We start from the raw sequence: 15,487 nt of genomic DNA on the forward strand, positions 1-15,487 counted from the left end.
CTGTTGTTTGAGGCGGTAGCTGGAAGGCACATTCCCAATTAGATTGCGAAACTGATTAAACGCAAGTTCTTGTTATTTGCTAACAAAGGTATTCCTATTTACTCACCTCAGAGTAAAATGACTCAGAACTGACTCTATTTGGAGAGAAGGGAGGCATGCTATACCAAATAAAGGAGCTCTTTTCCCCCAGAATTTTTCTGGCTCCTGCCAGAAAGGGAGGGAGGTGTGAACCAGGGTAGAGGATGGAGTAAACAGTTGTGGAAGCCAGGGTACTGGCAAAGGGGAGGGGGAGCCACCACCGTCTTTTATTTTCCTCCACAGGTTAACTTGCTGTGCTTTCATCAAATCATTTTTGTACTCTGAGTTATTAATTAATGGCACTTTCAAGTATTATTTACTCCATCTCATACTTAATGTGTTAATTGTCAACGCAGGTTGCCAAGTATGACTTGGAATACAAATTTAGGTAAGAATATTGTTCCCACCCAGCCACTAAGTGTTCAAAACCTAACACATTTCTTTCTACTTGGAATCTCCTGAGAAACATCGGTTTCATGGACAAAAACACTGGTCTCCTGTATTCATTCATTCCTTTCAGTCATTGCTTTAAGGACGTCAATTTTCAGATACTATGGTTTCATTTCATCAGGTGCCTGGCAGCTTTCTGAACTCTCCTCCTTACCCTTCAGCCCTTCCCACAAGTACAGAGTACACAGTCATGTTCCGTGATAGCCCATCAGGTGACACAGACTGGGCAATGTTAGAGTGTGATGTGGAGGAGAGGCACAGACACAGGGCTGACACCCAGGGCAGACGTGTTAGATCTCACCTCACCAGCTACGCAGGCCTGTGATTTAGGAATGAGCTGCATGGGATGGGAGGACCCAAGGAAGTTGCTTCTGTAACTACTTCCCTTGCTCCTTACATGAGGAGGCCTGAGGCTCTGACAGGTTTTCGGTCCACTCCAAGGCCCGACTAAGGCTTTAGGACCCGCAAAAGTGAACGACATGGGACTGAAGTGGAAAACAGCCCTGACTTGCACTGGAAGGGATTAAGGCCAGCAAGCAACCTGGAATGCAGGGTAGAAATCCAGTTAGTCAGGACAGGAAGAAGCAAAGCAGATGAGTGCTTGTCTCACTACCCCTCCACCCACCTAAAGGGGAAACAGTCTAACCAGGCTTCATCCAGCCTGTATCCCCAGCCAAAACAAAATTATCTGCCAGTTCCTGAGCCCCAGCAGAGGGCTGAGTTAAACGGGTTACCCTGCTGAAATGCAAATATATGCAAAATGTACCTACTTCTTCTGAGCATCAAGAGCAAACACACACAGCTGAAGTCATCCGCACCTGGGCGGGCCATTCCCCTGAACAGGCTTCAGAGCTGGTCTACTTTCCTGCTTTTCTAGTCTATGGCCCAACTTCCCTAACTTGTTACAGTCATGGGGCCCCGCTGCCGCGTTTTCCCTGCCCCCAGCTTCCTCCACGCCAACAGCTATAGCTCACACATCTCCTGCGGATCAGGGTGCTCCTCTCAATGGTCAGTGCCTGGATGGGAACTGTCCTGCACACGGAAACGAGGCCCAGCATCTCACTTCCTCTTTGTTTAAAAATCTATTCCTTACGAGCTACAATGGTTCCAAGAACAAGGTTGCGGGTAATTATATTTTCCCTCTGCCCCATCCCATGTTGCAGAGTCAATGTGTGTAGGCCACAACAATAGTTCTAGTAGGATAGAACTGGTATGGTAGTTATGTGTGAGGCACTATTTGAGTACCTCGCAGGTATTATTTCATCTAATCCTCAAAATAACCCTACCAGGGAGGCATTATTATCTTCATTTTTGGATGAGAACACTGAGACCCAGGAAGATTATGTGTCTTGTATAACATCACAATTTATAGACGATGCATGTGGGATTCAAACCCCAATGTTCACTGCAGGACTATTTACAATAGCCAAGACATGGAAGCAACCCAAATGCTCATCGACAGATGAATGGATAAAGAGGATGTGGTACATACATACAATGAAATACTACTCAGCCATAAAAAAAGAATGAAATAATGCCATTTGCAGCAACATGGATGGGCCTAGATATTATCATACTAAGTGAAGTAAGCCAGACAGAGAAAGATACACATCATATAATATCGCTTATATGTGGCATCTAAAAAAAACAAAAAAGATACAAGTGAACTTATTTCAAAACAGAAAAAAAATCATAGACATAGAAAACAAACTTATGGTTTGTTTTCAAACAGGAAAGGGGAATGGGCAGAGGGACAAATTAGGAGGTTGGGATTAACATATACACACTACTATATATAAAATAACCAACAAGGACCTACAGTATAGCACAGGGAACTCTACTCAATATTCTGTAGTAACCAATATAGGAAAAGAATCTGAAAAATAATGGATATATGTATATATATAACAATCACTTTGCTGTACACCTGAAACTAACACATTGTAAATCAACTATACTTCCATATAAAATTTAAAACATTTTAAAAAGATACCTGTAAAGATGAAAATGTAAAATACTCAAATACCATAGAACTGAAATAAAGATACACGGTGAACATCAAAGAAAAAAACACCAGGGCATCTGACTCAACAGTGTGAGGGAGGGGGAGGTGATGGGAGAAGTCCGCCTGGATGCAGGTGGAGAGAATTTAAAACTAATAATAAAACCAATGAGAAGTCAGATGGCTTTTTATTATCACCATAAGCAATTTTCAACAATGCAGTGAAGAAATATTTTTCCTCACTTGGGTGAACCACTCCCACTGTCTTATTAGGCTGGATGCTTCAATATCTGTGCTTAACACTGGTGCAGCCGTAGTACAACTCTAAGGAAAGCCCAGCTGGGAAACTGAGGATGGCAGAACAAAAAGGTGGAAAGACCATATGGGTTTTTAAAAAATTACTGTGGTAAAATATACATAAAATTTACATTTTAACCATACAATTCAGGGGCATTAAATACATTCACAATGTCATACAAACATCACCACTACCCTTTTCCAGAACTTTTTCATCATCCCAAACAGAAACTTTGTACCCATGAAACATGACTCCCTATTCTTCTCTCTCCCCTGCCCGTGGTCACCTCTCTTTTTTTTTCTCTACGAATTTGCCTACTCTAGGTACCTCATATAAATGGAACCATACAGTATGTATCATTTTGTACCTGTCTTTTTTCACTTAGCATTGTGTTTTCAAGGTTCATCCACGTTATAGCATGTATGAGAATTTTATTTCTCTTTAAGGTGGCACAATATTCCACTGTATATAAGAACTGGGTTTTTAATGATACCTTTGAGGCACCATACCTTAGGGGACCTAATGTTAGGTGAGATAGTAAGTTTACCTTAATAGTGTAAAAGTCACATGGCACCGGCTTTTCTGTTTCTTACAGCTGAAAGAATCCTGACACATAAGGCACAACTCAGGTTTTTTTTTTTTTTTTTTTTTTTTTGCGGTACGCAGGTCTCTCACTGTTGTGGCCTCTCCCGTTGTGGAGCACAGGCTCCGGACGCGCAGGCTCAGCGGCCATGGCTCACGGGCCCAGGCGCTCCGCGGCATGTGGGATCCTCCCGGACCGGGGCACGAACCCGTGTCCCCTGCATCGGCAGAGGGACTCTCAACCACTGCACCACCAGGGAAGCCCATAACTCAGGTTCTTCTGTGAAGCTCCAGGGTGGGCAATGAGACCCACAGACAACCAAAATGGATGCTCTCCAGCATGTGGCAAAATTTTACAGAATTTCCCTCTAAGTCTGAATCTATACACGTGTACACGCGTATACACACACTCACACGACTAGCGTCACACCTTTACCTCTTCTCATCCTCAGTTTAGCTATTTTGATAATCTCTTATTACAACGTTTAATTTCAGCATAGACAGTTATTCAGTACTTAACATCTTTATTCATCATAAAAATATATATATGTAACTTCAAATCAAGTGAGACATTGTGCCTGGTGCTCTGTGGAGGAGTACAGATTGATGCCTCTTTTCAAAACACTTCTCCACAGTCTTCACTGGACTTGGAAATAATCAAGCTTAGTCAAAGGTAAAAAACACTTATTTAAAAAATACCATCCAGCATTAAATGTGCCAACTTTGGCAGGCAGGCAGGGTGGGTGGTTAATGTTTTATTTGTATATGAAATTGGAGATACAGGAAGCAGTGTGGCAAAAAAAAAAAGAATGCTTATCATTAGAACTGAAAGAAAAAGTGAGTAGTATGCTAATATGATAGAAGGGAACTTTGAGTCACCACACAAAGAGAAGAATCTCATCTTTGATAAGTACTAGTAGTGGGGGAGGTTTGACTTATTTGCAGGATTATGAAACATGTTGATTCATGACTATGAAGAGGCAGACTGTAGAAAGCTGTGAGCAGACCCTAGTGTTAGTAGGGGATATGGAGAAGTGGGAATAAAGAGAAAGAAAAATAGGGCAGAATGTTTTTGCTCAAGGGTCCCTAGAAAAAAATTTAAAAATTAAAAAAAAAAATCTGAGGGGCTTCCCTGGTGGTGCAGAGGTTGATAGTCCGCCTGTCGATGCAGGGGACGCGGGTTCATGCCCCGGTCAGGAAAGATCCCACATGCCGCGGAGCGCCTGGGCCCGTGAGCCATGGCCGCTGAGCCTGCGCGTCCAGAGCCTGTGCTTCGCATCGGGAGAGGCCACAACAGTGAGAGGCCCGCGTACCACAAAAAAAAAAAAAAAAACTGAGTAAGCACGTATTGTAATATTTTTCTGTGACTATAAAAATGTAATGGGAAGCATTAGAAATCAATTACACTGTAAACATATATAATATCCTTTCATCGTGAGCATATATATGAAGCCTCCTGCAGCTATTATAAAATCACGTTATAAAATTCTACCTTTTTTTTGCTTGTTCCCTTTTCTGGTTCCTAGTTATTCACATTCTGGGAGAGGACAAAGGCCTTTACAGATTCATCAATCCAATCCTTTCTTTTCACAGATAAAGGAGGGTAAATAGCTTGCCCGCGGTCCCATTCATCCTCAGTGAAAGAGACTGGACTAGAACAACCAGGTCTCCTGATTCCCATCTGGTGCTTTTCTCATTACAACATGACCTGATTCACACGCCGCCTTGTCCCTGGTCTGTACCTGGTGGTTCTCCCTCAATCTCAGCTGGCGCAGAAGGGCTGTGAAAGACAGGACCCGGTCCTCTTGGGGCCTCTGGTTTGCTATGAGTGTGGGGCACTAGAAGAGGACGCCAGAAAACGCATCGCCCACTTCTATCCCAAGTCTGAAAGTGATCTACAACACACACACACACACACACACACACACACACACAGTGTCAGGCTCTGTGATCACCTAGCTGAGAAATATTTCCTTGATAGGGCATTGTGTGAGAGAGGAATTTTTAACAGCTGCCATAGGAGAGGTTATTGATTTTAAAGGAGAACACCTGGCCTAGGATACATACACCTTTCAGAAGCTCCTGGTCACACACAATGACCAACAATGGAGAGCTTCCAGCTCCAGGAGTCATGTCAACACCAGGCACGAAGTCCCTGACCACAATACCATCAAATGGGCCACTAATCAGTGGTGGGAACTGCCTCCAAATATGCAAACTCCAACAGAAAGGAAACACATTTGATTGGATTCTTCTCCCCCCCCCCCCGCCCCCCGCCCCCCGTACGCGGGCCTCTCACTGTTGCGGAGCACAGGCTCCGGACGCGCAGGCTCAGCGGCCATGGCTCACGGGCCCAGTCGCTCCACGGCAGGTGGGATCCTCCTGGACCGGGGCACGAACCCGCATCCCCTGCACCGGCAGGCGGACTCTCAACCACTGCGCCACCAGGGCAGCCCCTGATTGGATTCTTTTAAAGAGCCCTACCATTCTCACATCTATTTTGGGTTTCATATTTATCAGCACTCAACATTCTAAATGTTCTAGTCTGGCTATCCCTATTTCTGGGTGACAACACCGGGAACACTTTATTGCAACATTCATGAGAGGTGCCTCGAAAGCGAGGGCGCTCGGATCTCTCGAGGCCATTTTTTTCTGCGGTTCCTTTGAGAACAAAATCAGTGTTATTGTATTTTTTAAATGTCTATCATATAAGGTTTTGATCAAGTTCAATACGAGGAATATGAATTTAAAATATCCTTTGTTGTAATCATGAACTAGGAAAACTGAGAGGAAACAGTTCTTTTTTTTTTTTTTGGAAACAGTTCTTGAAACTCTGACAATTTCAAGTTTATGGAAACATTGAAAAGTACCACAATTCTATAGACTGTCCTGCAGAAATTTATCTTTCTTGGGCTCCATAAGTTTCTGTAAGAGTAAGGTTCTCTTTCATCTAAACTCTTCCTAGAAATTTGCTTTCTCAAGTGGAGATAAATCATTTGTTTTACAAAACAAGAGCCTGTTGTGTGTTGTGTGTTCCGTCTCAAGCAATAAATTGCCTTTGTACCGTATTTCTGGTCTCTTTCCATATAGCCCGCTGTATCCTATATACAGAATCCTGAAAAATCCTTTCCACTTGTGTAGGAAAGCCACGACTTTCTTCCTCCAGGGCGTTGATGGTTCGCAGAGCAAAGGGAGTCCTTTCTCGGGGCAGGGGGTTGTTCAGAGGCCGCATGGGGATGACGGAGTTGTACTTGTGCTGCCTGTTAACAGAGTTCATGAGGGACGTATAGAATTGGAACTTACACCAGGTATCTCTTAAAAAGTTTTTGGTCAATAATAAGATTGTCCAGGCAGACCCATTGACAGCATCATCCAAATTCTGTAAATGCTGCCTGCCACATGGCATCTCAGCAAAGATTATTCCAGGTTTGATGCCGAAGTCATTTTCCAGAAGATTCTGGACTCGGAGGGCTTCGTCTGTGTCTTCTTCAGCATGCAGTATCACAAATTTGAGGAACACCTCTTCTTCTGCTTCCTCTTCTGGCATCTCCTCCACTCCCTTGGCTCCCTCCTGCTCCCCTGTTGGCATCTCTGCTGTATTGCTATGAGCAGCAGCGTCACTCAGGGACGTTTCTTCAGATTTCTTGGAATCTGACTTGTGCTGTCTTTGACTCGTGTCCACACTGTGGCTTTTACCCCAAGTGAGAGAAAGAGGGCAGGGATCCGTTTTAGACTTTCCGATACCCATTATAAAGATCCAAATCAGAATAGGAAAGCTTTATTTCTCAGCATTTCACTTCATTCTAAAAGGAGAAATAACAAAGCAGAAGAATACCGTAAACTTAATCAAAACATTAAAAATGGAAAATTTCATTCACCCCGAAAACCTCAAAAAGATTATAATATAAAGTTCTCTAAGAAAGAATTGCCAAACAGATCATTGGGAAATGAAATCACTGGTCTTTTTTGAGCTTCACAAGGGCTACCACAGGTAGTCAAAGGTAAGTTAAACAGAGGGTCCAGTTTAATATAACAGGAGACATTTGGAAATTTTAAATCGTATTATAACCACACTATAAACCTCCAAATTAAAATAAATTACTTTGGTATTTTAGAGAAAAGGTACCATATCAACTCTACCCATATGGAGTTTAAATCCAACTTCTCCATAACCAAATTACTGTGTAAGCTAGAAACAGGAAAACCTAAAGAAACCAAATATTCCAACATTAAACACAAAATTTGTTTTTGTATCAAACACAAATACAAAACAGAATACAAATATCCTAAAGGTGGCTAGCAGGCAGCTCTACTGACTCAGAACAAAGAGAAGATCTGAAATGTCAAATGACTTGTTGCCCAGAATTCATGGGTTCAGAGCCTTTTTGTTTGTCTAGGATCAGGCCATGTTGTAGTGGGGCTCGTGCAGAAACTGTAATAAGGATTGTGAAAAGTAAGGAATATATTTTCCAGCTAATCTTGGGAATACTTAAGAAAACATTTATTCACCTAGGGAGAAATTAACATCTTGGTTTGGAAGTGAAATCTGGAAACAAAGCCTTGTGATTTTCACCAGTGAAATTAACAAATAATCACTGTAGTCTATACTTGTTCTTTTATTTTAAAGATCCTAAATTCAGAGTGTAAGAATTAGATCAGCTGTGAAAGAAAGGTACTCCATGTAAATCTAATTTAAATAAATCTTCAGATAATGTTGGCAGTGTTGTTAATATAACCCCCAAACAGGCAGTTTCAAGGGGGGTTCTTTTTTATCAAAAGACAGAAAATTTAGAATAGATAATTATAAATTCCATGTTTTCAAACTATGGGCCCATAGGCTATATTCTAAAGCATTTTTATTTATTGTTCGTTGGCAAAGACCAGAGTTCAAGAAGAAATCAGAATTTTATTCATTATGACCTAAGTAACATAGCTACATATACCAAAATATTTCAGGTTTAGAAGAAACCATTCAGCAAAAATGGTGAAAAACTGTTATGGGAAGAAAAAACAAGGAAAAACACAAAATTTTTTTCTAATGTATATATGGAGTGAAAGGGTTTGCTACTGCCTCTGAATAGTGAAGGAATTGCTGGCTATTGCCTGTCATTTATTCTGTCTGTACTTCAGGTTCTGATCCACAGTATACTGTGCCAGCCACCAAGTGGTAGTCTAAGGCATGACAACCCTCCAATGCTATTGATATCCCAATTAATAAACCTAAATGAACTCAGACTCTCTTCACTGGTTAGGATTAACTGCTGACTTTTTTATTGTATCATGAAAGAAGTTTTACCATGCAGAATTGCGAAAGAAGGTTCCCCTGAATTAAAAAAAAAAAAACTATCCAGAGAAATCTATTAAAGCATCAATTAAAATGATCTTCACTTATTCGTTGACATAGGTTTGTTAAACCAACTTAACTTCATTATCTTAATCACTAGTTGCTGCAGATGAGTGCATGTGAAGTAATATAAAAGATTTTCACTAAAAAGTGTTGAAAACTTCTAAGGTAAAATGGTGTGTTGAGTCAGAACACAGAATCTTTTGAGATAAATAAAAATAAACAACCAAAGAATTACATTATGAATAAAAATTACAATTTTACGTCTCATTTTTCTTAAACACTGGTCAGCAAAAAACAGCAAAATACTCCAGAAATCTACAATGTGCTGTTCCAACTCCCAAGCACTCCTGCCCACCCCCACCCCCCACCCGAAGCAGACCAGCGAGAAGAAAATTAGTGACAATGTCTGAAAACTTCATCATAACCTTCTAATTTGGAGAGGAGAGTAAGGAGTTAGCCAAGGGGAAAAGACGCGGGAAGTTCTGCGCTGGAGATCTACCTTTCCCACCACCACATGAGTCAGAGATGGGGAAGTGGTCCAGATTCTTCACAGGGGTTCTCAAGGCTGGAAGGAAGCGTGGAGAACCTGACTGTGCTCACCCTGAGCTAATTAACTCCATCAACAAAGAGAACAGAAGGAAGGCAGGGAACGCAGAAAGAAATAGGGGAGGGGAGAAGGGTGGCACAGAGAATCCTGCAAAGCCTCTTCAATGTCCTCCTCCTCCAACAGGGACAGTTAGCATCAGGGTTAAAACACTGAGATTTCAGCTCCTTCCCCTCATCTAAGCGGGAGGAGAGTGAAGGTGGCTGCAAGGGAGAGGCACACAGGATCACTGTTCACAGGAATAAAAACGTGTGTGTGTGTGTGTGTGTGTGTGTGTGTGTACATTTTTTTATTTACTTTTTTAGAAGGGTAAACTTTGAAAATATTTATATTGAAAAGTCCCACTCCCATCCTTGTCTTTCCCATCCATCCTGTTGCCCCCATGGCCTCTTACTGGTGACCGCTTTTATTAGTTTTTCCTATATCCTTCCAATATTTCCTCATGAATACATATATTTTTTCTTTCCTTTTTTTAAAAAAAGTATTAATGTATATATACACATACACTGCCAAACAGCAGTAGGTAGGTAAGTAGATAGACAGATAGACAGTAGATGGCTTTTTCCCTTAGTAATATAACTTCAGAGCCTTCCATATCGGCACACGGAGAACCTCCTCTTATTTACATAATCTCGTAGCATGTGAATGTACCATAACTGTCCCGTTCTTCAGTATGTGATTTGTTTCCAGTCTACTACTATCATGAACAATGCGGCAATGAATAACTTTGTACAAAGGTCATTTATGTGCACGGTCATCTGCAGAATAATTGCCCTAAACAGGATTTCTGTATCAAAGGACAAATGCATTTGTCATAGTGATAGATTTGGCCAAATCGCTCTCTGTAAGATTGAACCTTTTCCGGTTTGGTTTTGCTTTTCACTTGACAGAATGACACCTCCACCTCCATCCCTTGCCCCAGAAAAGATCTAAGACCAAAACTACCAATTACTATTGACCACAGCCCAACTGAGCTAATCACATCCCTTCAGGGCAACAGAAATGTGGAAAGATACAACCCATCAGAATGGAGCCCTTAAACTGAAGTTCTGAAGGGAAGATCAACAGGTCCAGGATAAGAAGGAAAGAGTCCAGAATGTATTCACTCTATATCTAGGCAAACAAAGGTGCCAAAGGAATCCCCCCACATTCAATAGGAGTAAGATGAAAAGAACAGCACGGCATATATGCACACTGGGCAAGTGCGCACATATGTTACAGGAAATAAGAAAGAAGAAGAATCAGAGCATGCAAGAGACAAATAAAAAATTCCATTCTCATTAAGACTACGTGCTCTGGAATCAGACTGCCTGAATGTAAATCCCAGCCCTACTATAAAAAAAACTGCAAGACTTTGTACAAATTACTGTACGTGTATCTCTGCGTTTGATTTCATCATGTGTAAAATGGTGATAATTATAATACCTACCTTTAAGGTTTTTACAAAGATCAAATGGCTTAGAAGAGTGCTCCATAAATGTCAGCAGTTAATATTGTTATTAAATACATAACAAAGAAGCTAAAGAAAACTTTACGGTTTCACTTTAGTAGCAATAAGAGAAGGCAGAACTAAGCTGTGTGCCTACAGGGGGGTGAGTCGGTGTGGCAGAGGACACCTGCAGAAGTTCCCTTTGACTGTTTCATTGTTCTCAGTAAAAGAGGAAGCAAAACCCCTTCCTTAGGACTGCCCCAAACCTCAATCTCATTTTGCAGTATAAATGATACAGGATGGAGGCTACTGAGGTGAGATTACCATGTCCACAAGGTTATTATTCTTCCTCAGCCCCACCCAATGCCGATTAGTGTCTGTGTGTACTCTTGCTCCCAGCAGAAGACTTCTGTGGCTGGAGGAGAGTGAGGGCAGCACCCGTTGGGTCCTATCCCAGGACAGCCCCTCTCCATGCAGAAATTTCCCAGGAGGTTCCTCAGGGTGGTTACAGCCATCAGCCCTCTCTCCCCTGTCCCAAACTAAAAACTGAAACTTCAGTGTGAATTTCTCTTTCATACAAAGTTTACTTTCCTCACCAAGACCTTTGTGAGAGTCAACTGTATGTGTCAGCTGGGCTAGGCTATGGTGTCTAGTTGTTTGGCCAAACACCAGTCCAGATGTCGCTCTGAAGGTATTTTTTAGGTGAGACTGACACTTAAAGCAGTAGACTTTAACTGTAAAAATAATGAATCACTCTGCTGTATACCTGAAACTAATATAATATTGTATTAATCAACTATATTTCTATTTTTTTAAATAAATAAAGCAGTAGACGTTGAGTAAAGATTACCCTCCATAGTGTGGGTGGAACTTACTCAATAAGTGAAGGCCAGAGCAATACTGAGGTTCCTCAAAGAAGAAGGAATTCTGCCTTGGGATGGCAACATAGAAACTCCACCTGAGTTTCCAGCCTTCAGACTCAAGACTGCAGTCACCTCCTGTCTGTTTCTAGCCCTGCAGATTTGGGACCTGCCAGCCCCGCCAGTCACATGAGCCAATTCCTTAAAATGAATCTCCCACCCTCCCTCCCTCTCTCTCTATAAAACCTACTGGTCCTGTATCTCTGAAAAACCCAAATACAGCCCTCCTTAAAAGTTTGTTGCCCTAGAATTAAGAGTTACTGTTTCCATTTTAAAAAAATTTTGACCACTTGGGAAGAGAGGCTCCCAAAAAGCAGTTAAGTAAAACAATGATCAGTAATAATTTGATAATAAAATACATATGCATAAACCATTTTCAACCTGTCCATGCATTTACCACAGAAAAAGCTTATGTGTTTAAATCACTGCCTCTGAAATTTCACACATTTAACGAACATTTAGGCATCTAGTACTGGGATCCTTTAGCCCTGGAGAACTTTTCAGTTGTCTTTCCTATCTGAATAGCACCATCTTGTGGGAAATACATACAAAATTAATAGTTTCTTCCCTTAATTCAATTAATAAATAGGTTTTGTCATTATTAATAAGGGTTGTCGAAAACGTACTCTGCACCAAGACCTGCTGGGTTTTCGGGATGTGGACCCAGGATAAGCAGATGATTAGGACTCATTGCACTGCTGCTTCCTTCAAATAACAGGTGCTACCAGAGCACTCAGGATGGACACGCAGTGGGGAGCACTGCATCAGTAAGGCCGAGAGGCGGACGGTTTCCAGGCAGCGGGAGCGGCACTTGCAAAAAAAAAAAACACTGAAGCACCAGAGGGCACAGTGTATTAGGATCATTTTGCACCAGGTGTTTAGATGGCTCAAGTCCAAATATGCAGGGGTGTGAGGGGAGAGGATAGTGGTGAGAGATAAGGATGGAGAGATAAAAAGGATTAGAGTGAGTAAGGAACCTAGTTTACTTGGTTCAGGACTTTGAACCTGATCGTGTTGGCAGACAGAGAGCCCCTGGTGGGTATTAAGCAGGGGAGTGACACGATCTGACTTGTTTTAGACAAGAGTAAGGAGACTAGGCTTAAGGACTGTAAGGCCCTGGATGGGGAGAACAATCAGTTGAGAGGCTGTCACAGTAACCTAGATGAGAAAGCAGAGCCCTGAACTGAGGAAGGTATGGTGGAGATGAAGATATGTAGGAGGTGCCAGGGGTTGGGAGGGTGACAAAGAAAGAAGGATCAAGTATGCTTCCCAAGTCTATGCCTTGTTACATTCGCTGAGTCGTTTGCTGAGACAAGCAGGGTGTGGGGGCTGGATGTAGCTGACCAGTTAATCCAGTTTGGGACACAGGGAGCTTAGGGTGCCTGTGACCTGGAAGAGGAGCTGTCCAATAGGTACTTACACATGTAGGTCCGAGGCTGAGGAGAGCATCTTGATGGGAGATAAAACCTTGACACTAGCTCAAATCTGTGAATAACTGAAAACAAGTAGAAAGAAAAGAGAAAGAAGAGAGCTGAAGACAGAATCAATGCCTGAGGGGCACCTGGAGGAGGGGGACCCATAAAGGAGAGGGAGGAGTGGCACCCGAGCAGCAGGAAAATCAGGCACAGAATCCGGAAGCCAAGGCAGGAGAGTACCTCGAGCAGCGGTCGGCATCCAAGGCATTGAGCCCCTTGAGGTTCACCGGAGCAGTTACAGGGGATGGTGGGAGTCACCAGTATGCTCAAGAGTCTAGAGGATGAGGGGGCGGGGGAGGGGAAAGCTTAGCTAAGAAGGAAAGAAGCCAACAGCTACAAACGAACATAGGGTGGGGAGAGGATTGCATGAAGAGAGGAGAAACTCGGAATGCTTGGAAACGGAGGGAACTGGCTAGTAGAGAGAAAGGATGAAAAGTATGGATGGGAGCTTCTTAGAGCTGAGCTGTTCTCCTCTTGGTCACTGGGCAGCTCTCTCTCCTACTCCCCCTTTCCCTGGGAGAGGAGAGAGGCCACCTAACTCCTGAGGGTGCTAGGTCCCGGGGTAATGTCTGTGATGAATACTGCAGATGATGTGGTGACCTACAGAACTTTGGGTTTTAGCTTCTTGGGAGAAGGTGAGTGCTCTTTGCTTTTTTTAAAATCAGGGATGGCTGCATTATATTGTAAGAGAGCACATTTCTTGCTGGAGGTTTAGGTATGGAAAGAAGGGAAGGTATGGATATTAAGTAGCCAAAGGGGCGTTCTGTAACAGGTCCTGCAGATTTGCTCACGCAAAACTTATTCCAACTTCCTTTTAGTGAACCTCCCTGTACTTCCTGTGCCACAAGTACCAAAAGCTCTATTTCCTAGACTTCCTTGAAGCTAGGGTTCTGGATGTAATTTAAGTTCTGCCAATCAGATGTACTTACTAGTGTGAGTTAAATATGAAGGGAGGCAGAGCATGAGGCAGTGACTTTGCTGGTTAAGGCTCTAGCAGAGTTGGTGTGATTCAGAGCTGGCAGCTTGCTGATCGGGCGGGAGGTTTCATGGTTGTGGCAAAAGCTCCAGCTCCGGACTTCCCTGGTGGCGCAGTGGTTAAGAATCCGCCTGCCAATGCAGGGGGCATGGGTTCAAGCCCTGGTCCCGGGAAGATCCCACATGCCGCGGAGCAACTGAGCCTGCACTCTAGAGCCCACGCACCACAACTACTGAGTCCCCATGCCGCAACTACTGAAGCCCGTGTGCCTAGAGCCCGTGCTCCACAACAGGAGAAGCCACCGCAATGAGAAGCCCGCGCACCGTGACAAAGAGTAGCCCCCACTTGCCGCAACTAGAGAAAGCCCGCGCGCAGCAACGAAGACCCAACGCAGCCAAAAATAAATAAATAAATTTTAAAAAGCTCCAGCGCCACTACACCCGTACGGTAGGTGGTGGTCTGAGGTATTCCTAGAAACTCAACCTGGACTCTAGCTCTTCAACTTACTCAGTGATACTGTACATTTTGTAATATCCTCTAATGGACACTTTCCTGCTTCAACTAGCTATAGTAGACTCTGTTCTCTGCAACAAAACTATGATTGATACAACATCCAAATCCAGGCCAGGGAACTACAGCAGGTCAGCAGCAAAACATGGTGTGCCACCTGTTTTTATAAGTAAAGTTTTACTGGAAGACAGCCATGCCTATTCATTTCTGTATTGCCTATGGCAAATGTCATGCTACAGAGGCAGAGTTGAAGAATTCCAACAGGAGCCGTGTGGCCTGTATCGCCCGTGGTATTTATTGTCAGGACCCAACAGAATAGACCTGAGCCAGCCAGACAAGGAACGTGTAGACTTTTCTTTCAGACTTCTTCACATTGGAAATATTTTATTAAAATAAAATCCCAACTAGGGTGATCAATATCTTCAGGAATAGGATGGGTAGAATTTGAATCCACCTGTTCTTTATTGAAATAACATTATTGAGAGTCAGCTGTCATTTATTGATTTTCTTCTTTTGGGACTTGCACAGAATCCATAAGGATAGCAAAGGCCCAGTATAAAGGAAAGGATTAATTATCAAATACTACCCATTGACACTTACAGTCTAACTAAGCTAGTGCCTGTGTTTTTCATTTTAGGTACCAAAGCCTGCATTAGAAATGTTAAGGATCTGTAGGAGTCTAAAACCCTATATCTTCCCTTCATGGCTCTAGTCACACTACAATTAATTACATGTTTGAGTATCTGCTTAGTTTCTCATCTTTCCCATTAGACTGTAAACTCTATCAGAATTAACACCAAATCTGTCTTGCTTGTC

At 42.7% G+C, this 15,487-nt stretch overlaps 1 protein-coding gene across 1 annotated transcript; it reads right to left on the reverse strand.

Annotated features, from left to right (window-relative positions):
* Positions 1-5,685: 5,685 nt before the first annotated feature.
* TICAM2 (TIR domain containing adaptor molecule 2) lies at positions 5,686-13,206 on the reverse strand. The gene is made up of 2 exons (XM_082650152.1): positions 13,131-13,206; positions 5,686-7,213 (listed from the first exon to the last, which is right to left on the reverse strand). Exon 2 carries the CDS (start codon positions 7,156-7,158, stop codon positions 6,451-6,453), a length of 708 nt encoding a protein of 235 aa, XP_082506278.1. The 5' UTR covers positions 7,159-7,213; positions 13,131-13,206; the 3' UTR covers positions 5,686-6,450.
* Positions 13,207-15,487: the final 2,281 nt, after the last annotated feature.

This window comes from Grampus griseus (assembly GCF_964374135.1).
Source record: "Grampus griseus genome assembly, chromosome: 3".
In the NCBI taxonomy this organism is placed as follows: domain Eukaryota; kingdom Metazoa; phylum Chordata; class Mammalia; order Artiodactyla; family Delphinidae; genus Grampus; species Grampus griseus.